The 27172-nt window shown below is 37.0% G+C and overlaps 1 protein-coding gene across 20 annotated transcripts in view; it reads left to right on the top strand.

The window, feature by feature from the left end:
* KIAA1217 (KIAA1217 ortholog) overlaps positions 1-24926 on the top strand; it is a 221920-nt gene extending 196994 nt beyond the window's left edge. For 12 of the 20 annotated variants that reach the window (XM_058184027.1, XM_058184032.1, XM_058184029.1 and 9 more), the window contains 11 exons: positions 1149-1324; positions 7023-7153; positions 8400-8547; positions 10733-11213; positions 12130-12301; positions 13057-13208; positions 14539-14679; positions 16873-16992; positions 20631-22145; positions 22629-22751; positions 23422-24926. In XM_058184027.1, the coding sequence (XP_058040010.1) occupies positions 1149-1324; positions 7023-7153; positions 8400-8547; positions 10733-11213; positions 12130-12301; positions 13057-13208; positions 14539-14679; positions 16873-16992; positions 20631-22145; positions 22629-22751; positions 23422-23940 (3678 nt within the window). In that variant the 3' untranslated portion in view covers positions 23941-24926. Of the gene's footprint in view, positions 1-1148; positions 1325-7022; positions 7154-8399; positions 8548-10732; positions 11214-12129; positions 12302-13056; positions 13209-14538; positions 14680-16872; positions 16993-20630; positions 22146-22628 lie in introns of all 20 variants that reach the window. The other 8 variants (XM_058184043.1, XM_058184045.1, XM_058184046.1 and 5 more) reach the window with 6 other exon arrangements.
* Positions 24927-27172: the final 2246 nt, after the last annotated feature.

Here is a 27172-nt window from a genome sequence, read left to right as displayed (position 1 = left end):
AGAGAGAGAAAGAGAGAATGAAAGAGTTTGGGAGAGAGAGAGAGAAAGAGAGGGGGGAGAGAAAGAGTGAATGAGAGAGAAAGGGTGGGGGGAGAGAAAGAGTGAGGGAAGAGAGAAAGAGAGAATGAGAGAGAAAGAGTGGGGGAGAGAGAAAGAGGGGGAAGGGAGAAAGAGAATGAGAGAGAAAGAGGGGGGAGAGAGAAAGAGAGATGAGAGAATGAGTGGAAGAGAGAGAAAGAGAGAGGAGGGACAGTGCCTGAGGGACCCCCTCCCGTCACTGGGAGTCCAGGCGCTTCAGCAAGCGGCGCTCTAGATTCGTATTAGTGGTCTACGGGATTTAAAATTACGAATTTAGGGGTCCCTGAGGTTCAAAAGGTTGGGGACCCCTGTCCCAGACTGTTTTGCATATAAAGCTAAAGATATTGTATCTACAGTTATTCAACAAAAAATTATTTTAAAAATCCTTTTAAAAACACACTAATATTAGTCTTTTAGAATAGAATAGAATTTTTTTATTGGCCAAGTGTGATTGGACACACAAGGAATTTGTCTTGGTGCATATGCTCTCAGTGTACATAAAAGAAAAGATACGTTCATCAAGGTACAACATTTACAACACAATTGATGATCAATATAGCAATATAAATCATAAGGATTGCCAGCAACAAGTTATAGTCATACAGTCATAAGTGGAAAGAGATTGGTGATGGGAACTATGAAACGATTAATAGTAGTGCAGATTCAGTAAATAGTCTGACAGTGTTGAGGGAATTATTTGTTTAGCAGAGTGATGGCCTTCGGGGAAAAACTGTTCTTGTGTCTAGTTGTTCTGGTGTGCAGTGCTCTATAACGTCGTTTTGAGGGTAGGAGTTGAAACAGTTTATGTCCAGGATGCGAGGGATCTGCAAATATTTTTAATCAATATGCTGCTGAACTTAGATTTATACTTTATATATTAATAGCATTCATGCTCATTTCTGCTTCCCCTGTTTTTTTTAATGTTTAAGTATTGATAGGACTGTTTCTTTTTTAAGTGTATTCAGCTGCAATATTGTTTATCCAAACCCGCTTCTGAGCAGTGGAATATGTTGAAATAGGATGAATGTTAGGCAGGACAAATTGACACTAATTTTTTTTTTATGTAACAGCTGCAGAATCAGGATACACTAAAAGCCATGATGAGGAATGCAGAATTGGAGATCAACCACAAAGTGATAGAAAGAGCAAAAAGATTGGAAGATCCTGTGCAGCGCCATCGCCACCTGGTGGAGCAGGACAGACAGAAGTACCTTCTTGAGACAGAAAGGATTATGAAGAGCTTGTGGTAAGTGAAAGCAAACTCATGACGGGAATTAGTTATTATTTCATCAGCCTCTCGCATAATTACTGAGGTTTGAGTAAAGGCACAGTGAAATCTGGAAAGAAAAGCTTTTTCAATCTATATTTTCCCCTTTGCTTAGACTCCTGTTACTTTATTTTATTTTATTTTTATATTTATTAGTTTTTTATTCTGCTATGCACTTAGCCTTCAATTTCCCTAATTCTTTTTTGGCCTTTAGGGAAGGGAAAAAAGGTTATGTTTTTTTAAGGCTTGCTTCAATCACTCAATCGTTGTTTATTCTGTCATAGATCAGTGAATAAGACACAAAAATCACAGTTAACAAAGAAAAACATAATTGTTCTAAAATATCTGAAAAGGATTAGAGGAAACACTATGTCATGCTATATAAACTAGAAAACAACTGTAGTTGAGGAAATAAAATATTGGATTGATATGATAATAACAATTTAAAGTAACACAATTCAGGAGGGCAGGATGTTTAGTAAAGAATATAGATAATAATTCCTGATGAGCACCTGCATAGATAGGGCAATAGAGAATAATGTGATCCATTGTTTCAATTATTCCTCCAACGCATGGAAATAGTCTCTGTTCAAAGAAGACCTTTTCCTAGTTTAAGACTTGCTTTCTACAGAAGTTTTGGATGAGCACATACTGAGTGATAGTTTTGAGGGACCTATTTCCCCTTTCTCCATCAGTCTACAACAGTTACTTCAGAGGTAGTATTCAGTAGGTTCTGACCAGTTCTGGAGAACCGGTAACGGAAATTTTGAGTACTTCAGAGTACTGGTAAATACTCTGCCCCAATCTATTCTTTGCTTCCCGATCAGGAGGAAATGGGGATTTTGCAGTATTCTTCCCCTGACACGCCCACCAAGTCATGCCATGCCCACCAAGCCACGCCCACAGAACCAGTAGTAAAAAAAATTGAATCCCACCACTAGGTTACTTGCCTCTGAAAAGGCTAGTTGCCTCTTTAAGAAGAGTTCCTGTACTTCCTGGAGTGGAATGGAAGTGTGAGAAGCTGGGAAAATTATAGCATCCTACAGTGGGAGAGGTGAAGCTAAAATAAAAACCATCCACAGAAACTTTGACTTGGTATTAGGGAGGGGTCACCTACATTCAGCTATCTAGTACTACCGCTAAGAGAAATTCAAGAATTCTGCCTCCCATTCATAAGAGAATGGGAATTTTTTCCTGTTTTGGGGAAAAAAATAAAAGCAATCTCTTTTCCATTCAACTGCAGAAAAAAAACACTTTTGTACACCATAATGAAATATGTGTTTTTAGAAATCTTGTTAGGTTGAAGTTCTATGCAAGCTTGAGAATGAACTTTACTGAAATTGGTGGATTTTCTTCTGTCTCAGCAAGCAGAGGATTAATTTTTGCTCATTAGCCTAAGGGAAGAATTAAGACTTTATGAAATGATATTCCACTATAAAACTTCACATGTAGGTGGGCAATTGCACAATAAGCATGCTTTTTTTCAGATATTTTCCAATGAATTTTGACCACTGTGTATTTTGCTCTTTTTATTACATGTATATGCATGCAAGCCATCAGTCTATATTACTTACCAGGAGATGAATCAGAGTGTTACAGAGGCTCCAAGCTTGTTTTTGGATGTAGGGGAAATATTATAAATGAAATTAATTAGGTGGCCTTGGGCAAGCAGCTCATTTTTAACCAATTGCCCATGGTTGTTGAGAAATTGAGAAATTTGGAGGCATGAGAGTATTCATAATTAAAACAAATAAAATTCTAACAAACCTAAACATGTATGGACGGAAGATGTTGGAGGTAAATTCTACAAACTTACTAAATAACTGCCATTGGCAGAAGCTCAAGTCTTTCCAACAATACGTTTTTTAATATAATGTATTGATCTCTTGGTATGGGCTGGTTCAATAGCCTGAAATACTTTTCAGACAAGATCATCATGTTTACTGATTAAATTGCATTGAAATATATAATTTTTCCTAGTAAATATTTTTCCATCTATATGTTTGGTTAGTTAATCTTTAAGTAATTTCTTATACCATTCTTCCTAACTTTCAGGTTGTTCTCTGTGTTGAACAGTTTCTTTAATTCCAAAATTATTTTAAGGCATGTCTGTTGCTGCCATTCTTACCATAGTGCCTACAAATAGGTTTGGAGTAATTGTAAATGCATTATACAAAACAGATTCTAACGGAATTCATCACTTCAATATGCTGCAAAACTGTGTTTTATCAACCAGCTTCCCTGTAAATATACTGGTTGGGATATATCAATTAAATCACTGATTCCCTTGTTTTTGAGAATTCAAGATGGATTAGGAATTTTCCCTAACCCTGTGAAATTAATTAGTTTGAGTAAAATATTTAGGCCAGAGTCATGTTTTGAGCCCTGTGAGTGTATAGGAACCAGGGTTTTGCTGGTCTAGATTCAGCATTGTAACCATTAATTAATTCCATAAAATTTATCTAGAGGAACTAGAAATGGTTGATGTATGCATAAATGTACTCTAGAGTAGGCATGTCAAACACGCGATCCACATAGGCAGCCAGCTCTGCAAGGGCAAAAAATAACCCGATACGTCACGATACGGCCTGTGATGTGATCGGGTTTGACATCCCTGTTCTAGAGCTTTCAAGAATGAAAACCCTTTATATTGAGATCAATTGACTGAAATAGATAGCAGTTTGGAAAAATCATAATGAAATCAATTTAGAGTTAAGCTGCCAGCTGTTTAAATCTACATATATTTGTAGCTATAATTAAGAATCATGACATCTCCTCTTCTAAAATTAAAGCTAAAGTCTAACTTTAGCCAGGAGACACAGAACTTCTAAATCTTGGTTTGTATTTGAACTCTGTTCTGGAATCTGGCCCGCTTCTGAACCTGAGACAACAGCTACAAGGTCTACTTGAATGTATTCTCCATACTCCTCACAAGATTCCAGTGTCAGAGAGGGGGTTATGGGAATTGTTGGTGCATATGTCTGGGGTACTCAAATTAAAGTTCTTACAATTAATTTTATATGTAAGTGAATGGAACATATATCTAAGTCAGAAAGATATTTGTAAAGCTTTGGACAGTAACCCAAAATCTGTAAAGGTTGGGACCCTAAATCTTCTTGTATCATCAAAAAAATTCAGGAATTTGGCTGCAAATCTCTGAAAAACAACCTTTTGGTTCTTTTTCAAAAAGTGGGAAATATAGAGAAAAAAAACTTCCGGAGTCTTGGAAATCCTAATTGTCATTTCAGTGATTTAATCCCAGCATTGTTTTGCCCGCTGCAATCCTTGACTGCCAAAAAGAAAGAAAACAAGTCTTACCTGCTCTTGCCTGAAAAAAAAAAACTTGAAAAACTTTAATTGCTATGTGAAATCTCCATTTCTTCATAGAGTTTTGTTCAGTTGGCTTTTCATGTCAACTAATCTTTCTCTCTTTTTTTCTCTTCTTTTGTCACTCTGTCTTCTGCTTTTGTTTTGTGTTGTGGGAACATCCTCATTAAAAATAATAATATTGGAACATTAATGTCCATCAGTGTACCAATTAAGTAATGCTAAGTAATATTAATAATGGAGGTAGCACAATATTATAACTGAACTTGAACTGGAAGAGTAAATGATTTGGATAGCTAACCAAGAGTGATAGCTATTAACCAGCCATTTTCTTCTCTTCAGTTTTGTGAAAGTCTGGTACTCTACTGTTTAATTATCTTGAAGTTCACATGTTTCATATCATTTCCTTTGAAAGAAAGTAAAATATTTTTTTCATGATGCAGTTTACCCCTTAACAAGCTCCCTAGAACAAATAAATATATGTATACTGGAATGTGCATATTTAAGAGGTTTAAATTATCTCGTATTTCAGATGGATTAATTCAACTTAAGCTGCCCATAAAAGCCCATGACTTGAGCAATGAAGTTCACTCACTAGTTTTTTTTTTAAAGTTCTTGAAAGTCCAAGTCAATCTCAATCTCAAAAAGAGATTCCAGTGCCCTAAATGCAGCAAAAATGGACTGCTTACATTTCAGAGATAATGCCGTAGTTTTTTCCACTCTCTCCATCCCAGTGCACCTCAATGACTTGTTTATTGAATTCCTCTTTAAAAACAAGCAAATTCTATTTGCCATCACTTAGAGAAGTGTTTCTCAAACTTGGCAACTTTAAGATATTTGGACTTCAGTGCTGGGTTATGCTGGCTGGGGAATTATGGGAGATGAAGTCCACACATTGACAAATTCTGATTTAGAGCTTTGGATACATTCCCTAAAGCCCCTTCCAAATAACTACCATAATGCAATTTTTAATAGCACAGAGGAAAAAATTATTAAACCCAGAAAGAGTAATCATAGCTCTTTAATTAATTACATTTTAATTAAATTAAGTAAACATTTTGTTTGGTTTAGCACAACCCTCATGTTGATTAAATAAAAAAATTGAGTGGAGTCAAATTAAGTTAGCATTGGTAAGAGAGAACCAGGAGACTCCAGAGTTGCAGATGAGTCTGGGAAGTTGTAAAAGAAGGCAACGCTGACACCCTGTTGCCCTGAAACTATATGAAATCACCTAGGGAGTCATCAGGAATCAAATATAATTCAAGGTAGTATTTTCCTTTCTCCCAGCAAAGGACTCAAATGTGGATGCTATAGGACAATCCACAGCTTCAGAAAGGCTGAATTCCTGAGCTATATGATGAAGAATGATTCATGGACACTTGAACATTGGCTGTGTTTACACAATATGTTTAACTGGATCAGTTAAAGAATCTTGTACCTACTTTCACACACAAGTGAAACTAGATTAGGCTTTACCTTTAGCAACATATACAGACCCACCATGTGTGATCAATGTATGTTTCTACTTTGTAGTTTTAAATTTCATTTATCAAGCTCCAGACAAAAGACACATGCAGACACACAAACACCAGTTATTTAATGATTCCATCTGTCTTATCCAGGAAGATGGAAAAGTGTTGGTCACTTGCTGCCATCTAGTGGTTGCTGTTTAGACTACATCTTTGCTTTTTGGTTCTGTTTCCATTAAAACCTTACTTTTGAACAATAATTGTTCAATTATTCTGACAGCCGTAGAATTATTTATAATTCTCTCAAGTCAGTGGTCTTCCCCAGATTTCTTTTTTGTTGTTGTTATCATCCAAGTCATGGTCTAGTTTAAAATACACATTTTTTCTTGGTCAGTGCAGTATGAAAAACTTTTTTCGATGAAAAAGTTTATCAGCAATTCATAAGTTTAGGTATCCGTAAATGCCTATGTGGTAATCAGTTGTACAAACTGTAGGAGGGCTGAAAGGTAAGGAGCTGAGATGAAGTCGGGGGTACATGATAATAGAGTAAATATACAGTATATGACATTAAAGTATTAATTATGATTTTCTCTAGCTTTGTTTATATCAGTATACTCCAATCTGATATTGTCCAGAATATTGGATTTCAGCTCCTGTAGTTCTCCATCTTTGACAATGATGCCTCAGAAGTATAGAAGATAAAATCCAAAACATATGAAAAATAGGAAGGGTACAAAATATTTTAATGCAATATTCTGACGTAGAAACAAGAATTTATAACTTAAGAATGAAAATTAGAAACATTCCAATTTCTGAGAATGGGTCTTTTATCAGTCTGTTAAGATGTCCTCACATCCAATTCAATTCTTCTACTTTTCCAGTGAGCTAGAAAGATTTGTTGAAGATCTGAAGAAGGAATCTTTGACATCTAACAGAACAGTAACACTGAAAGATGTTGAAGATGGAGCTTTCCTCTTGCGGCAAGTTGGAGAGGCAGTTGCCACCCTCAAAGGTGCCTTTAGGTTTTTTCCCCTTTGATTTAAGTATCTAACTAACATTGCCTAGGTTCTTCTTATGCTCCATTTTTCACCAAATATATTGGAAATAACTTTCAGTGAGGTCAGTGGGACTTAGATCCAGAGTCCATGTGCCTAGGACTGGGACATGGATCTTAGAACTGAGATAATTTTGAGGGTGGATTAAGGTGAGGAAAGCTCAAGACCTACTTTTGTGTTAGGAAATTCAAGATAGGATGATGAACTGGAGTTGGCAACCTGTTTCTCCTAACCTTGGAAACTTTAAGATGTGTGGACTTCAACTCCCAGAATTCCCTAGCAAGGTTAAGAAATAGGTCATCCTACTAGTCCTACCTACTCCAGGTTGATACTATTTACTGAATATGGATTTCTCATTCCAGCTAGAAAAGCCTCAGTGCATGCTTGTGTATCTACTGTATGTATACATGTGAATAGCTCTCTCTTGGATTCTGATATGATTTAAACTGAAGTAATGCTGTTTTTAATCACTTCCCTCCTCACCCCTTTCACAGTGTTTTACTTCAAGAGTAAAAAGAAAAGTTCTTTTTATATTCTATCAGAGCAAAAGTTAAGAAATGTTTGCTAGGTAATTTGTAAGATAAAGTAACACTGACTTTATCAGACATCTGAATGGTGGTCTGTGCACTCTTCTCACCCAAAACTGATTTTTTTCTCACCCACTGTTGCACATGAAGATGCATATTCAAAAGCTGGATTCTCCCTCTCTTACCCTTTTCTTTTAATATTTGAGTAATAACCCCATGCCTCTAGCATTGGCTAACTCAACAGATGATAGTAAGCCAAACTACAAACATTGCAGTTTGTTTTATTGCTTTTCTATCTATATATGCTGCCTCACCTTTAAATAACTCAAAGAAATAACATGAAGTTACCCCTTATTTTAATACTTGCCGCATTCTTTTGAAAGCCTTTAGTCTGAAAAAGAATAAGTGAAATAAAATGATGCAATGACTGTCACGTTGAATGGGTTTGAACTTGGCTACTTCTGGTCCCAGTCCAATATGCTAACCACTAGACAATACTGTATGAACATATACTAAACTAAAATAGTATGATTCACTATCTGTATTTGATGACTGAAACCAGTTGGTTTATAATTTATTCCACAACTAAGTTTGGCAAAGTGGCAACTTCAGTATGAAATGGGAACTTAGTCCATCTTGAATTTCAGAAATGGTTCATGGGCTCTTATTTCCACAGGTGAATTTCCAACACTGCAGAATAAAATGAGAGCCATTCTCCGTATTGAGGTGGAGGCTGTGAGATTTTTAAAAGAGGAACCTCATAAACTAGATCTTTTACTGAAGAGAGTCCGGAGCATGACAGAGATCCTCACCACACTCCGGAGGTGATACTTGTTTAAAATTCTCCAACCTTTTTGAAGTTTATGCCATTCATACATCCAACATATCCATCACTTATACTCCAGAAAGACAGTGGACATTTTCACAATCTGTCCTATTACAATTTTCCCTTACATACAAAAATTAAAAGTCTAGGAAAATAATGAATTTGTATGATCTTATAGCCAATCCCGAAGCAGAACCCTTTTTGCAAACATTTAGTTAGTGTTAGTGTGACTTAGAAAGGTAAAATCAGTTTTAGTTAAGGAAGCTGTATTTATTGCTTCCTTCTCATGAATCTAATTGGTTAGGATCAGCCCAACTGATGGTATCCAGCTCTTAACTATTTTTATTGCCCTTAAGGGATTAATTAACCCAGCAGAAATGCTTAATACATTATTTAAGCTACTTTATGTAGGGTTCAAAACTCTGCTCGTTAGATTGCAACAAAGTCATATAGAAACTCCCTCTTTGATCCCATCTGCTGGGGATCTGGATTCTTCCACTCAGAATATGGCAGCCATAATGTAAATTCATACTGGTGTCTGTTAGATTTTGTTGTTAATGGTGCCTCAGATGGGGAGTTAATGAAAAAAGAAGAAGGCATAACAGCCTAGTTAAGGACTCATTTAAAACCTCACAAACATCCCAATAAAAGATCATTACACCCAGGCTGCTAAGAGTTGAACTTCCTACCACATCCTCATCCAACTAGCTGGATCCTTAATTCTTCCTTTATGGGTGTCTTCTTTGCGATCAGGCTATCCAAAGCCCAGAAATAAAAATGTAACAAATTTTGTGATGATCCTGAAACTAGAAGACATTGTTATTCCAATTATGGAAATTTGTTTTTACGCCTTATGTTTTCAACCTCCTTGAATAAGATTTGGTTTTCATAACCTGTTCATTGCAGGGAACGTAATTTCAAAAAGATAATTTGGGTCCCAAATTGATGAACAGGTTGATGATACTGATGGGTAGATTGTCCTTGCTCTTTTCCCTTCCTTTAAACCAGGGGTCTCCAACCTTAGCAACTTTAAGCCTGGAGAAGTTCAACTTGGTTGGCCATGGTTGAACACCCCTGCTTTAAACACTATCCTCCCAATTTTCAACCTTGAAGGATGGTGGTGCAGAGTAAGTAAAAACTAGTTTCTTTTTTTAAAAAAATATTGAAGGTTCAGCCCACAAACCTGAGCTAATCTTCACATTTGTACTCACCTCTCAGAATAACCCTTCATTGAGTTAGCCCATTGTTTTTTTTAAAAAATTGTGAACTATTTCATGCAAAATAAGTTATTTTTCCCTCTTCAGGACCTTTAACAAAGGGATCAGCTTGTGAGATAGTTTGGATATATTTTGCCACTAAAAAAAAAAGACATTTGTTGTAACAAACCTGAATCAGTTTGTTGAAAATATTAGCCACAAAGTTGAGGAGTAGACAACTTGAAGATTACATTCAGGCTTGTTTTTATGGTTTTTATTCCCCCTATAATAAAAAAGAAAATAGATGCATCAATTGTTCACTGGGCTTTCTTAAACATATCAATACCACACTTGGGTTGCGAAAGAGGTAAAAAATGTAAATGCCACACCCTCTTTTATGGCCATAATCACCCTCTGTCCTCAGAAATTTTTTTTAAATGAAGTTTTAGGCTCCTGAACAAATTATCCATCCTTGCTTTAGCCAAGAGCCATAAAAGCCATGACTTAAGGAAGCATCAATCCAACATACCTGGAAGGCGCTAATTTGAAAAAATGCATTGAATTTTTATAATCCACATGGTTAATTTTTAGGGGGGAGGGAAGGGAATTAAATGGCTTTATAAAAGGTAGCTAGTTTGATGGGTCTTGGTGGCACAGTGGTTAGAATACAGTACTGTAGGCTACTTCTGCTGACTACCAGCTGCCTGCAGTTTGGCAGTTCAGATCCCACCAGGCTCAAGGTTGACTCAGCCTTCCAAGGTAGGTAAAATGAGGACCCAGATTATTGGGGGCAATAGGCTGACTCTGTAAACTGCTTAGAGAGAGGGCTTTAAAAGCACTACGAAGTGGTATATAAGTCTAATTGCTATTGCTGGTTGGATGAAAAGTAGCTAGACATACAGGCATAATCAGAGGGAGCCTTTTTTTGAAAGAACATTGAGAGACTGCTAGCTATACTTCACAGGTTGTCAACCTCTTTTTTTCCAGGCATGTTACAGATAGTTTGCTCAAAGGTGTGGATCCATCACAAGCTGCCCAATATCATGCAATGGAGAAGGCCACTGCAGCAGAAGTTCTGAAAAATCAAGAAGAAACCGCCAACAGCCAACATCTGAAACAGACTGTTGCTGAATGTCCAGCTGAAATGTCTGTTAAATCTGAAATGATTCCCATCTCCACTGTGACAGTGCATCATGCACAAAGCTCTCCGGTGGTCACCCATCAGTCACAGCATTCATTCACATTGGTCAGTCAAGTTCCAAATTCTCCTCTGACCAATAGCCCAGGGCCAGCTACAACTACATCAAGCTCTCCAACCTACATGGAATCAGCAACAATGACCGCAGTCAATACCCAGCAAATACAGGTGCCTCATTCACCCCCTGTTACTGTGAACAACAACATGCAAAGTCTTTTTATTGAAGAACTTCACAATGCCAGTACCAGGAACAGAGCTCTCTCGATTGAGGTACTTCATGCATTTCAAAGCAGAGAGCTGCATAATATTAACATTATAATATTAATAATATTAATTCTGAGCTTGATCTTAAGAGACTAAATAATTATGATAATTATAAATGATCTTAAACCTGAAGTACTCAACGTTTGGAATCTCTTTACTAGAATATATAGTATCCATATGATATTTATTCATTTTTGCTTCAAAAATGTTTTTTTTTTTAAATGCAAAAAGTGGTATGTTTTGGTGTGCAGCTTTCTTTTGCATATTTTTAAATACAGTTATATGCTACTTTCTTAAAAATATTTTTTATTCAACCTTCATTGCCAAGAAAATAACATGTCCATGAAGCCATCAACAGTTGGGATCAACTTTAAGGATAATTTATCTTTTTAGTCCTAATGTATGCATTTCTATACAAACATTTTTCACATGTATTTTATGTCCATATTTCCCATATATATCACATTAATTGAGATTTTATGCATGCATCTTTTCCTAGTATATGATATTTTGTGTAAAATATATAAACCAAGAGCAAGAGAGATTAGTCAATATTGAGCATGTGGCAAAGCCCTTATAGGGAAATGACACACAACTCTGCCTGAGTTTGTTCCCTGTGATTCAAACCCTAGTGAGGACTTCACCCACTAACCGTTGGTTATCAGCAACCTGTACCAGAGTCATACTTCACAAAGGTAGCCTTCTCTTTCTTGGGAAGCTGGCACACAGCACTGTCTGATGCAACATCAAAGGGGTCTGATTGAACCATCTTTTTGAACAGTATCTACTGTCTGGGTGCAGAGCATTTTACCCCATGGTCAGAATATGCAGAGATAGCAGGAGAATTCAGAGCACCCTCCCTGTTTGGTTCATGCAATGCAGAATTCAAAATATGATCAGGATTTTCTGTCTTTCTTTACAGAAAGCAGAGAAAAAATGGGAAGAGAAAAGGCAGAATCTGGATCACTACGATGGGCAGGAATTTGAAAAACTCCTAGAAGAAGCACAAGCAAACATTATGAAGTCAATCCCAAACCTTGATATACCTTCACAAGCTACTGTCTCACCCAAAGCTGATGCAGCACAAGTATCTGGTAATTAAAGTTTATTTCTCCTTCTGTAGGAAACACCTATGACCCACTATCAGAAGAAAATGAATTAAAACAGGAGTTCTCACCCTCAGTTTTAGAGTCTGAATTTGACACAATAGGAGAGGGAGAAAAGGAAAGCAAAGGGACAAGGGCAGAGGTGTACACAAAAAAGTTAACATGGTGGCAGTGAAGATGTAATCAAAATTCCTCCTGCTTTTTACACGTGATGCACCAGTATGGCCACTACTTTGCCTTTTTTTCACCCAGCTCTGCAGATATCACAGATAGATCCTTAATGTTGTTCAGTTCTTATACCAGTCAGTTCTAATTCAGCTAAATGTTTGTTGATCTTGTCAACATTAACTAGAATGAAAATGCTACCCTGTTTCCCTCGAAATAAGACATCCCCTGATAATAAGCCCAATCGCGCTTTTGAGTGCAGGGCAATAAGGCTAAGCGCTTATTTCAGGGTTCAAAAAAATATAAGACAGGGCCTTATTTTCAGGAAACACGGTACAATACAAATTTTTGCTCTTCCATCTTGTTTAGTTTTTGTTTGCTGCTGGCCTTCCCCAACGTAAAAAAAAATGTATTTTACCAAAAGCAATTAGCAAATTTCCTTTGTTTAAATTTATATCTTGCCTACCAGATGTAGAGAAAAAAAAGATGGATTACATAATTCTAAACTTGAAGCAAGAGTCTATCTTGCAATAGACTGTATGAAACCACTTCATTGGAGATAATCTTTGATTTTTCAGAAGATAGTACCAAAACAGAACAGGAGCTGGAAAAGGCAGTGAAGTCTCCACCTCCTCCACCTCCACGGCGAAGCTATGTGCTAGGATCTGGATTAAGCACAAGACTGAGTGAAGTCAGTTATACAGCCAGAAAAGATAACACTATCTCCAAGGTTTGATGATGGAGGCACCTCAGATGTCCAAAACAGGAAACATTTGGGACAAGATAGTATCTAGCTTATTTTTACATCACTTTGAATTAAGTACTGGGAGGAGGGGAGGTATGATCTAAAGAGGCAAGAAATTTAAAAATAAGATTTAAAACCATGTTTATTATTTAATAGGTGGGGTTGCTAGCACTGTGTAGGGAAGTGTCATCCCACCCCTACCATAACTATAACCATTAACCAGCAGGTTATTCCCAGCATATGGGACTTAACCTTTTAGCTGTTTTACCAATATACAATCTCACTCATATTGCTTCATTTCTATGTATATTTAAGAAAGTTATTTGCACCTTGGAAAAGCTCATCTTATACAAAGGGACAAAATGAATCAGAGCAGTTCCATCAAAATGGTTTCAGCTTATTCTTCTTTAACCATCTGTTATATTCAAACTAAAGTAAGAAAATCAAAGTACCTGAAAATGTTTGAGTCAAATACAGGTAGTCCTAGACTTACAGTTGGTTGCTTAGCGATGATTCAAAGTTATGAAGCACCCCCTCAAAAAAGATACTTATGTCCCAGTTCCAAAGTTTTGACGGTCTCACACACATTGCAATCATGTGACTGCATTTTGGATGTTTGTAGCATCCTGCAATCACCTGATCGCAATTTACAACATTTTGCCAAAAACTCCAGTCTTTTGCAAAAACACACAACAAATAATGGATCCCCTTAATTGCATTATTTGCTTAATAAATGCTGATTCGCTTAACCGTGGTGAGTCACTTAATAACCATTGTAAACAAAAGGTCATGAAATTGGGTCAGTCATGTGATGACACAGCTTTATGATCATGACTTGTAAACAGAATAGGCAGGCTTCATTATGGTCATAGATCAAGAACTATACGTATGTGCAAAATCCAAAAAGGCCAATGTGGCATAGTGGTTAAGACTCTAGTCCTCCATTAAGCAGGAAAGCCATCTGGGTGATCATGGCCCACTGTTTCTTCTCAGCCTCCATGTCAGCATCAGGCTATGGGATACATTGAGTGGAAAAACAAACTTATGCTGCATCATGCATTGACAGCTTTGCTTATGTAAAATAGGCAACCATGGTGCAAAAATGAGTGAAATCCAATAGGATGCAGGCTTAGAAGGACCCCAGCAATGTGCCTCCTATCCAGATTTTATAATAGGGGATGCCCTGCCTTTAGGAGGATGGGGTAAAGTCCAGATTTATCCAGAACACCAAATAAAAACATTGAAATGATTATGTGAGCAGTATATAAATCAGATGAATTGTAACTTTCTCCTTTCTTGTTATCATGCAATTTAGGAAAGCAGTGAAGATTCTGTTCAAGCAGCATCATCCAAACTCTTCCCAGAAAAAAATGTCTCTCTTCAATCAGCCAGCACACCAATGAAGGACGAAGAGGAGGAAGAAGAAGAAGGCGATAAAATAATGGCAGAACTACAGGTATGAGATTGAGCTTAACATTTTGCCTAAAGTAACATATATCTTTTCTAAGGGAACCTAGAAGGCAGTACAATAGGATGCAGAAGTTTCCCTACAATGATGAGAGGGAATTTGAAGCAGAACTAGGACTAGGGTATAAGCAATTCTGCCAGACAATCATATTCCCAGTTCCATGGTTCATATTTAGATATTGGTTACCAAAGTAAGTGATTGGGATAAGATTAACATAAATTCTTCCTAAATTTTTCCTCATTTAAATATCTTTTTTTAGGTTTTAAATATATATTTTTGAACCAAATTAGAACCAAATTGAGCCACTGCAACTTAATTCAGAAGGAGAGAAGTTAATCTGACATTGTTAAGGATTTTATTTGTCACGGTGTAAAGGTACCAAAGCTATAATGTGAATTCCAGGGACTTGAATTTTGAAACAGATTGAGAGCCAAGGAAAAAATAATTCAGTATTTAAGGTTTACCAAAACAAACTGACTGTTATAAAGTAGAATCTATTTTTATGGAAAGCATTAATTGCCCAAAAAATTGTATTTCATTCCAATTCTTCCAATGAAAATTGTTGAAATGGACATTTGCTGAACTTTATATTATAGTTTTTTTTAAATTGACTGCACTTTTAAAACCAATTTTTGCAGTTACTTTTCCTTTTAATAGATGACAAATATTCATAATTAAGCTAGTCTCTATCTTAGACCTCAGTACCATCAGCCATCTTAACAAGTAGATGCTTGTATAGTTCAGTTTAGGCTTCAGTTGCCAATGTAATAATGCCTGTGGGCCAGAAGTTGCCAACATTTTTCTGGTTCCATTAATGCAATTTTGCACAATGATTATCCCACCCCAAATCATACAGTTTCAGCAGTTTCACATTATTATCTTATGTGGAAATACTATTATCATCTTAGATGGCGCATGAGAAATTCAAAGTTTTGTAGAAGCACCAAAGTTCTTGCAAAAAATTTTGAACATGATGTGATAAGAGTTGGGTATTTTTAGATTAAAAATCTAAATCTGATTTAGATTAAATCAGTTAGGATATATAGGCAGTCTTTAAGAATATGTTGCCACTATAGTGATTGTGAGGCACTCTATCCTGACTCCCCTTCTACCTCCCCCTCCAAAAAAATCCACCTTGTGTAAACAAAGCTATATTATATTAACAATGTTATTGTTACTTGTAAGTTCAGTATTAGCTCATGTTGAGGTAGGAGGTGAAGTCCAACTTTTCCAGAGGAGGCTTCCACTATCTGATGTCTTCTACCTTCATTGAACTACAGCTTCCATTACTGTTTCACACTGGCTGCAAGGGTAAATTAATTTTCAGTCCAACCTATTCACAGGATTCAAGCTGAGGAAGAATGTTATAGAGCAATATTTATCAACCTTGAATGTTTCTCAATCAGCTTTAAGATGCTTGACTTCAATGTATCTGGGGAATTCTGGGAGTTGAAGTCACGTATCTTAAAGTTAAAGTCATTGATATAGAGAAATAATTGTTTAGTTTTTTATCAGTACTAATCAATTAAAGCAGAAGGCCGAGGCCTAGAAAATGGAGCCATTTTAGCCATTTTGCACTCATTGATGCTAACTAGTGGAAACATAAAGAACTGGACCATATTTGAAACAGAACAAATCAGCAAAGCAAAGGAAATTTTAGACTAAAGAGTTTTTCTTAACCCGGAAAGTTATTATTTTTTTATCATGGTCCTTAAATTACTTTTGAAGGAAAGAAAAAAATGGCTGTAGTTTTAGTTTTTGAATCTTTTTATAGACCAAAGGTACAAATAGTCCTTCTTTAAAAACTGCCTCATAAAGCCACCATTCACAGTTAAACGGTGATGAAAATGTAACTTTAAATCAATCCTTGTGTTTATGATATTTGCAGCAAGGGAAAGCTGAAATACGACTACTGCTTTGTTAAAAGAGCAAACTGCCAGTCCCAATTGTTGTCCCTAAACAAGCACTTTCTGAACTAGCTAAATTCCACCTTTTTCTTATATTCCATGGGAAAAGATAACCTGTTTAGCTTGATCTAATTGATGAGGCTGATTCTTAAGGTTCACAGATAAAATTTATCAATTGATTCAGGAAAGTGTATACATGATTTCCCTACAAAGAAAGAATTGGCTCAGGGTTGGGAAATGTTTATTAATAACCTGCCCTATTTTAATCCTTTAGGCCTTCCAGAAGTGTTCTTACATGGATATAAACTCAAACAATCATGCTGAACAGTCCAGAAATGATACACACATAAAAGATGCAAGGTCTGTGGCCTTAACGCATCCTAAGGAGAAGAAGGTAACAGGGTCATTTGAACTCTACTACAATCTCTTAGCCTTACCTTCTTCCCATCCTTCCAAACTAACCTTATATCAGGTTAACTCTGTGTGTCTTGATGGCTGTTTTCATTTATGGACCAAAGAGAATTAATAAACAGAGTCTAATGGACTCTTCTTGAGAACAGGAATGGATAATCAGAATCAACTTCATTGATGTCCTTTCAGAATCAATTATGAATTGCAATAGGAGAATATAAATTTTAAAAAATTAAATGAAAGTTGTCTGTTTTAATGTCATGCTTTAGCAAATAATGCAGATTTACAAACATTTATATATCATTCTGGTAGCAAGCCACAGTATGATAGAATTCTGTATAAAATTGCACTGCAAAAATTGTTTTTGTTTCCTTGTCTCTTCATAATGAAAAAAAATCTACAGTTTGAATTTAACACATTTATTTATTAAGTGGATTACACAATATTAATTCCTTTTCCAGGTCTTGCCGTCATAGGGTGTTTTTTTAAAATTTGTAGCTGACATATTCATAAATAGTGAGTTAGGGAATAAAGTAAAAGCATTTACTAGACATTACTAGCAATTTTTAATTTCACAATAACAAAATTCTGTAGTGACTCTTTAAAAACTTTGCATATTAAAAAGGACAGACTTTAAAAGAATAAAACAACTAAAACACAACTCAGACTGGAAACTGGAACAGAAGGCAAAATGCACAAATCTAATTATAAAAATGAGTGGAGATGTCTTAAAGTTGACACTGAAATCATTTAAGGCTCAACTGAATGAGTAGTCATTGACCTTATAAGAATAGGTGCTTAATAATTGCGAGACAGTTTGAAGCAATGAAAAGACAGCATCCAATGGAAAATCCAGCTCAAGTGTTAATTTCAATTCCTTTTCCCCCATTGATAAGAGTCACATTCTTACTTATAGCAAAGATTACCAGTGCAGACATGTTTATGGGGCTCCTCAAACAAGGAAAAAGTGCATTATTGAAAACCAGGTTTGATAAAGCACCTTCTTTCATCCCTTTATCCAATATGTACAAAATAGTGGATGCTAAGAAATGGGGTTTATGTGGAGATGCTGGGGGAGATGAAGGGAGAGATGTCATACAAAGAATGCCTGAGAACTTATAACAGATAAAGGCATCACTTGTGTTCCAACCAACAGGGATCATTCTCATAGATCAGGAATGATGGCCCTTTTATGACTTTAAGCATGGCTGGCTCAAGAATTCTGGGAATTGAAGTCTGCAAGTCATAGAAGAGCCATCATTCTCCACCCCTGTCATAGAGGATAATTTTGTTGCTCATAGTTCAATTATTGGATCCCTGATTGTCTCTGAACTTGCTTCTCTTCAGTAAACATGTCATGACAGGATAGGCAGCATCATTAGCTATAGACAAATTACTCATAGAAACAACCAGTAAACTGCATTTTGGTATGCCCTGATGATGTTACCTATCTTGGTAATGAAATGTTAGTAGAAAGGAAAGTAAGTCAGAGAACAGAAATAATTCAACAGGAATAATTCTGCTACCTAAAATTAATGTGTAATAGTAAAGTTGTCCAGGATTAATTTCTGGCCCTTGAAATACAGCTGTTGCTGTTCTCCCCCACCCCTAGCCCTCGAGCAGTACACCTACAGCTTTGGTGCTTTTTCTTCTTTTATTGCAATTTTAGTCTGCATGAGCTGAATGCTAACACACTATCTCTGCATGGTAATAGCAAGCTTAAACTCCCTTTTATTTGCTGATAGTTCTCTTTCCATCTCTGTTTTTGGAAAAATCATCCTCTGCACTAAAAAAAAAAAAGTGACTTTATTTATACCTACAAGAGCTTTAGAGTACCAAGGCAGTATTTTATAGTATATTTAAATTTATTAATGGCTGTATATTTAACATTTCAACATCATAATTTGAGATCATAATTGTGATCTGTATAGAATTTTTAACTCAATTCAAATAGTTGCTGAATTAAATTTCTAATACGACAAACCACATTATAGTCTAGATTTGTCATCCCTTTCTTTATTGGGTTATTATATTTTTATACCTGAACATCCAACAACTGAAAGAAGCTGTGCTTGACAGGGTAAAATGGAGACCACTTGCCTTTAAAGTCACCAAAAGTTGAATATGACTGAATGGTTAAAACTAAACTAAAGTAATTCAGTAATCCCCAATTTACGAGCACAATTGAGCCCAGAGTTTATGTTGCTAAGTGAGAAATTCATTGAATTTTGCCCCATTTTACAACTTTTCTTGCCACATTTGCTAAGTGAATCACTGCAGTTGCCAAATTAGTAACATGGTTGTTAAGAGAATCTGCCTTCCCCATTGTTACTTTGCTTGTCAGAAGATCACAAAATATGATCACATGACCCCAGGACACTGCAACCGTCATAACTATGAACCAGTTGTCAAGCATCCAAATGTAAATCATGTGACTATGGGGATGCTGCAATGGTTATAAGTGTGAAAAATGATCATAAGTCACTCTTTTCAGTGCTGTTGTAACTTCAAGCAGTCAATAAACTGTTGTAAGTCGAGGACCATATGTATTTTTATACCGCTGTATTTTCTAAAGATCTTTGGTTTGCTGGGTTGGTCTTCCAAATTGATCTCAAATTTTCATACCCTCTTTTAACCATACGGGGCACATGAAATATTAGCAAAACTAAGAACAGCTTCCCACTTGCATTTTCACACCCTGCATTCAATGTTGCATTCTTTAAAAGTGATATTTAATGCAATTCTTCTTAATATTTGAATGATTGATGAAATAGGAATCATTCGTCCTCTGCAGAATTTGTAGTTACCATAGGAGTACTTATGCCAATAGCAAAAGCTGCAATTTAAGTATGCCAGGATTAGAGGGCTAAATAGGTTGTCTTGCTATCCAAATACAAGGTTATGTTGGACAAATACAGTAGAATAATCCAGTTTCACCTGGCATCACATTTCATCTATATGGCAGGATCTCTTTCTCTTTCTTGATAGCTCCTCCCTCAATCTTATTTTGAATTTAATTGTAGGTTAATTTGTTAGGAAGGTTGTAGTAAAATTTGCTCTGCCACTTTTTTGTAAATCCTTTTCTGTCAAATAAGTCCAGGACTTGTTTACTCTCTTAAAATTTATGTTTCCTCACAGAAGTTGAGAAAACATTTAAAAATTAAAATTTGGGGCAAAAAAACAATTCCCATAAGTCATTTTGGATCACAAATTCTAATATATTTTTTTAAGCTAGGAGAACACTTACATATTATAACGTTTGGAGTGGAATCATTGAGTCTCTCTTGATTTACTTAGGGAAAGAGGATTTCACAATATGGAGAGCCTTTAAAGGACCAGCTCCATCTAACATTCACATTGTCTGCAAAATATTTGCACTTATATGTCATACGTTGTTCACAATTTGAAGTTATGCTATGAAGAGATACTGAAAACAACTGACGACCATGGAAATGGCTGTGTATTGATGTAAAGAGGGACATACATATATTATCTGATGATATACAAGTTGATTGGGATAACATCAGATGAAATCTCCATAAGAGGGGACTGAATGTCAAATAATAGTCCTGAACTAAAACAAAAGCAAAAACCTAAGTAATGCAACTCTTCCCCCCCTAGGTTGATGGGGAGGCCACAAAAGATAGTGACCATCCCAAGGACAAGACTGAAGGGAGAACAGAAGTCATGATCTCAGGTTCTTTCAGCATACCTGAAAACTCTGCCTTTAGGCCAGAGTTACTTTTGGAAAACAAGGATTATGCCAACAAAAATTCTTTTAAACCAAACACAAACTTCTCTAGTTTGTTAGAAAATGAAGGAAAGAGATGTCCTGAAGAAATACAAGATTTAGCAGCAGAGATTGGAAGACAAAAACCAAGTTACGTTGTAGTGAGAGAGAAAGATCATAGCACATCTCCAAAAGACCTCCTGGAAGATGCAAAGGTACCTCTTGTTGGACAGGCAGATTCATGCACCCAAGAAATGTCATTAGTTTCTCCAGCAACACAAGAACAGGGAAGGTCAGTTAGTGCCTATAATCAAGTCGCACTAAAGCATAAAGCATCTAAGAACATCACCTTAAACGATATTGATGAAGTAGAGTCACCAGCTAGTATTCCAGATGAGGAGAGTTCCCAATCAGAGAATGTTGGCTTCATGATTACTAGAACAGCTGTTCAGTTTCTGTCAGGTGGAGAGGTTCATGACATAGTGAACAGGAAGGGAAATGCTATACAGACTGTGAACATTGATTCCAAAAAAGAAACACCATCTCAACAAAGCATGCTTGAAACTCTTAAAGGTGAAGAACCAGTGGTTTGCTTGGACAAAAAACCAGTCATCATTATTTTTGATGAACCAATGGATATCAGATCAGCTTACAAAAGACTTTCAACAATATTTGAGGAATGTGATGAAGAGTTGGAAAAAATGATGACGGAAGAAAAAATAGAGGAAGAAAATGAAGAATTTGATACACCTGATGATGCTCATTATGAAGACGCCACCGAGACAAATAGGATGCAGGTTACTGAGAAATCCAAACAGCAAACTTCCTCTAATTCAGCAACCCAAGTTCTACAGTCTGAAGGACAGGAGATGGACAAAAAGGAGCATCAGAAATCCAGTTACATTTATGAGTCAGAACCAAAGTTGGATGTTCCTGATGCTAAGAAGAAATTTAAGTTTAAGTTTCCTAAAAAGCAATTAGCCGCTCTCACTCAGGCAATCCGCACAGGAACTAAAACAGGCAAGAAAACATTACAAGTTGTTGTGTATGAAGAAGAAGAGGAAGATGGCACCGTAAAACAACATAAAGAAGCAAAAAGATTTGAAATACCTAGTTCTCAATCTATTAACATTTCTGAAAAATCAGAATCAAAGACAGTTGTCCAAGCATCTAGAACTGAAGAAATCAGGAAGAACACATACAGAACTCTAGACAGCCTGGAACAAACAATCAAACAGCTAGAGAGCACCATTAGTGAGATGAGTCCAAAGTCAGTTTTTGAAACCACAGGACAGACAGAGAGACCTCCTGGCCCAAGCTTTTTCTCACCCAAAGAGTCCATAGTGGTGGAAGAAAGCAATGCTGATGTTGAATTCCTTCCTTCAATACGATCATCTTCACGAAAGGTACTTTAGTATGAGAAATCACAACTCCAGCTGCTTTCTAAAAATCTGCAATAGTAATCAACAATAAGCAAGAGGTGTCTTCTGATTGGTTTGCTTCTTTTCCGGTGGCTTGTTGGTGCATCCAATTTAGTACCTAACAGCTAATATCGTGTGTTTTCATTTAAAAAAAACATATGCTGATTTTTGTTTGATTTTGGTGGTGGGCATAAGATGCTTAGTTGATATTCTCTTGTGGGTGCAGCAGTTAAATTAAGGTTGATTAGCAATTGACCTTTTGTTCCATTTTTGATTCCTGAAATTAACACCAGTGGTTTGTCTTTGACTTTGATGTGGTTTCCTCTGGTGCTTTCCATGCATGTTGAGCTTTAGCTTCTCACCTAAAGCAGCTTTTCCCCATGTGCTGTGATTGTTCTCATCTATAATGAGCCCAGCTGACCTGTCTCCCTTGTCTCTTTCCTACCCTTATTCCTGCTTTCCTCACAGAATTCAACCAACACTTCACAGACAAGCAGGATGCCAATCCCTGTAGCCACAAAAAGTAGGCAAGGAGGTGTGGACAAGACCGTCAAACAGCACAAGCTACAGGATCAGCGCCAGTACAGACAGGTAGTTTTACCCTAAACCAAATCTTGGGATGAAGTCAGTACTAAGATGTATGCTTTGCATAAATGTATAAGTCCAGTTGCCAGTTTTGGATGCTACCAAATCATGAACTGTCTTCTCAGTGAAGATCCTGAATTGGAATCCAAGGCTTCAGGGTGTGGGGCATAAAAGTATCTAATAGTTGCATTATTCTGATATCAGCTTGTGCATGTTGTGGCAAACATCTCCTGCTTTTGAAGTTTTGTTCCAGTACTCAGCTGTAATACATTTTGAAGTCAGCAATAGGAATCGACAAGTCTGAAGTGTTTCTGATTAAAGTGTTTATACTAACTCCCTATTTAACAGATTTCAGTCAGCAGCTCTTAACCACCCACCGGAGTGTTTCCATCTTCACCTTAACAATTCTGACGCATGTTTCATCAGCTGATCAGCCCCCATATTTGGGGTCACTTTTCCACATACCCTTTTCTTTGAACTTCCTCTTGCTCTGTGCATTTTATGCTGTGCAGCTTAAAGGGACAGGAAAAATGGGGAAAGATCCAGCCCATAAATGCAAGACTTAGGACAGGTTTGAACAAGTCATTCTTATTCTTCTCAAGCTTAATTTCCTGCGTATTCCCATGCTTTGTGATGTATGCTGACTTAAACTGTCTCCCACCATCTTTATTTACAGGCTAATGGAAGTGCTAAGAAAGCTGGTGGGGACTATAAAGCTATTTCCCCAATTCTATCTGCCTCAAAAATTCCAGCCTTTTCTTCCACTTCTGGAAAAAGTAGTTCTGTGTCTAGTGGTGATAGCACTAACCTTCCAAGCCTATCCACTAAGGCCTCTGTTCCTTCTAATTCTCTCAGTCCTCCAACAGGTCGTCCTACTCATTCTTCTTCCTTAATCCCTTCAGTTGCTAATGGCTCCTTAAAATTCCAGAATCCTACTCACACAGGTAAAGGCCACAGTCACCTTTTACTCTCCACACAGACTCAAAATGGCCGCCCAACCCCTCTTCCTCCATCTTCCTTTTCCTCAGCTTCCTCCTCCTCCTCCTTACCCTCTTCCATCTCTACCACATTACCAAACCAAAGTATGAAGAACATACGGTCAATCCACACACCCAGCTTTACCAGCTACAAGTCCCAGAATGGAAGTGTCAGCAAAGCCAATCCATCTTCCACCATCACCAAAGAGTCATCTTAAAAGTGATACCTGGGCCTGTACAGTTCACCAAGCCTTCCTAATATGCTGATGATGTTGCAACCAGTCTTACAGCTGAAGATTGTTACCCATCTTGTTGTATCATTTCAGGCTGAATGCTAAATTTGTGCTAAATACTAGGGTAACATCGTGAATTAGTGATAAATGTAGTTTTTAAGCATTCATTACTGATTAAACAGCCAAGGGGATTATATATGAAGCACAGATTGTCTTTTAAGTAGAAACTGTTATAAGGTTTGGAAGGATGTGAGTGGACTGGAAATGTGTGCACAAAAATGTATTGAGCATGAAAAACTGTATTTAAGAAGCCTGTGGTTTTTGTATAAAGCTATTTTTAAGTACAAGAATTAAAGCATCAGAATAATAAGAAGACTTTAAAACTGAAACTAAAATATTTTTCTTTTATTTTGGAGTTATTCAAATTTGTTATAGATTTCTATTTTTGTCAACAAAGAAAACCATCATGGTTTCTTTAAAATTTCTTTTGTCAAAACATTTGATACAATTAAAATGTACATTTGATAGTAGAATGCATAAATATAAAAGTTAAGACAAACACTGATGGGGCAATTTTGTTGCACTGCCAATCAGATTATATTTAATAATTTGCCATGCATTTGGGAGAGAAGGAGTTGTTTATTTGCTTACTCGTTTTAGCTAAGCTTTGGTTTCTTTTTTGTTTTTTCCATATTAATTAGACGTAGATGAACTATGTAGTATTACAATGTGGATTTTTGAAGTGTAAACTTCTGTACTGCTCTGTATAATGGAAAACCTTTGTACATATTATAATATAAAGATTATAAATATAAATACATGAATCTAAACAATGCATGTGGCTGGGCACATTGACTACTTTTCAACACCAAAGGTCCATTATGCACATCAAATTTTGGAAAATGTTAAAGGGGGAAAATTGAGGAGGGTTTTAGAAATCATCTGAAAAATTAAAGTGCACTTTTGTGATACCTTGTTTATACAATTTTTTTTTTTTAATTTGCATTTATATCCCGCCCTTCTCCGACGACTCAGGGCGGCTTACACTATTGTTTATACAATATATGCAAGTAAAAGGAAAACCCTTTGCAAAAATAAAGGGGTCCATGCTTATAGTTTGGTATCACTTTGTCACTAACAGTAACTTCTTAATCTTGTTTTTTTAGTATCTATGGACATGATCTGGGAGGAAATACCCTGAAACCCCATTGATTTCAGTAGAAATGTGCATGCATGTGCTTACATTCATTTTGCAAATATTAACTTTCATGGCTCAGTGTTTATTTTACAGCTATTTCTTATAAAAGACACTTAATGTACTCAGCAAAAAGATGGTTTTGATGCTGATCAATTTGTTATAGAACATTCATGTACAAAAGACAGAAATAGATGATGAAGATAGATGATAGAAAAATAGATGGATGGATAAGATGATAGATAGATAGATAGATAGATAGATAGATAGATAGATAGATAGATAGATAGATACAAAGTTACAAAGCAAACATTTCTATCAAAGTCTTTCAGAAGTGTTTGATGCAGGATAGTAACTAAACTTAAAGTCAGCAAATTAAATCTCATATCAACAATAAACTGTGAAAGAAATTACAGTCTCTGGGTTTTTGCCTTTTTCTTAGTTGTCTTGGGCATAATCTTTGGTGCTATATTGCAAATCCATATTGGCAAAATGTTTTTCAATCATATAATTATACATACCAAGATAGTATAGATCAGGGGTGTCAAACTCAAGGCCTACGGGCTGGATTCGGCCCACAAGGTGATTAGATCTGGCCTGCAGGGCCACCCTGGAAACAGCAAAGAACTGGCCCTCAGTGCCTTTGCCAGCAAAAATGGAGCTCTGGAGGGCTACGCGCGCCCTTCCCAAGGACCATTTTCTCTGGCAAAGCTCTAGCAAAAGAAACTACTAGCAAAAGTGACATCTGATCACAAGGCAAGGAGGCATCAAGAAATGTTTCCCCTTTTGCATTTGAGATCCAAGAAGGAACAGGAAAGGAGAAAGGGAAAAAAGAAAAAGAAGGAAAGAGGGGAAGGAAGAAGAAAGGAGAATGAAGAGGGAAGGAAAAAGAAGAAAAGGGAAAGAAGGAAGGAAGGAAGGAAGGAAGGAAGGAAGGAAGGAAGGAAGGAAGGAAGGAAGGAAGGAAGGAAGGAAGGAAGGAAGGAAGGAAGGAAGGTTATAATGAGAGGGAGGGAGGGTCTGAGGGAAGTCCTGCCTTAGCACTTGGCCACCAGCAGCCCTGCTGCCCTTTCGTTATCCCCTTGTCTCCTCCTCCTGACTTCTCCTGGTGGTCTCACATCCTATTGCTGAAAATGCTTTGGTTACAAAGCTGGGTCTGCTTGTGTGAAGAGAGAGTGGGCCTCCCTCTGACCACATACTTTGCCCTCTCTCACACACCATGAACAACCTGGCCAAGGAGAGCAAGAACAGCAGCAGCAGCCTTGAAGAAGATGTAAGCTGGCACCCCCTCAGGGAAGCGGGGCGTGCTGTACTGGGCTGTAGGGTCCCGGTGTCCTGGGAGCTCAAGGGCCAGGCTGGATGCTTGCCCTTTGCTGTCTAGGTCTCTGGACAGCCTGCGCCATATTAGGCGATTCTCTGCATGACCTGAAAGAGACAGTCTCCTTTGGAGGACAAGGGTTTGGTGCTCTCCCTGGTTTTGCCTTTCTCTGCTGGAGATAATGGATCAACCCCCAGCCCCGCTCAGGCCACCATAGGTGCCCCCGACATGAGTGATGTCGAGCTGGCCACACCCACCCAGCTCCCCAAGGTCAAAGTCAACCCTGATGCGGCCTTCAATGAAATCAAGTTTGTCACCCTTGGTAACAACCAGGGATCCTTTTTCAAATATGACTATTACGAGATTTATCTAGAGACATCCCTACATTGCTACATTTTTCATTCCTAAAGCTCTCAAAACCAATTTAAAATTGAACTATGGGCATCTTCACAACCTCACAGCTCTGAACACCATAAACCAGTTAGCCTTTCTGTTCAATAAGAGAGTGTAAATTTCTATACCTTTTGCAGAAGTTTAGTGTGTAAATGAAAAGAGCTCCTGTGAATAATTATGGGTACAGGACACAGAGGCTGAAGTAAATCAGCTTAGCTGTTGAATAGTGACAGTTACTTGATATCAAAGAGAGGTGGCACTATTTCTCAAGTGGAGCAAAAACTGATGCTACTACTACATTTGTATTGAGA

The sequence above is a fragment of the Ahaetulla prasina genome, chromosome 4 (assembly GCF_028640845.1).
Source record: "Ahaetulla prasina isolate Xishuangbanna chromosome 4, ASM2864084v1, whole genome shotgun sequence".
Classification (NCBI taxonomy): domain Eukaryota; kingdom Metazoa; phylum Chordata; class Lepidosauria; order Squamata; family Colubridae; genus Ahaetulla; species Ahaetulla prasina.
The sequence above is the reverse complement of the archived record's forward strand: the minus strand, read 5'-3'. Positions and strand labels throughout refer to the sequence as shown.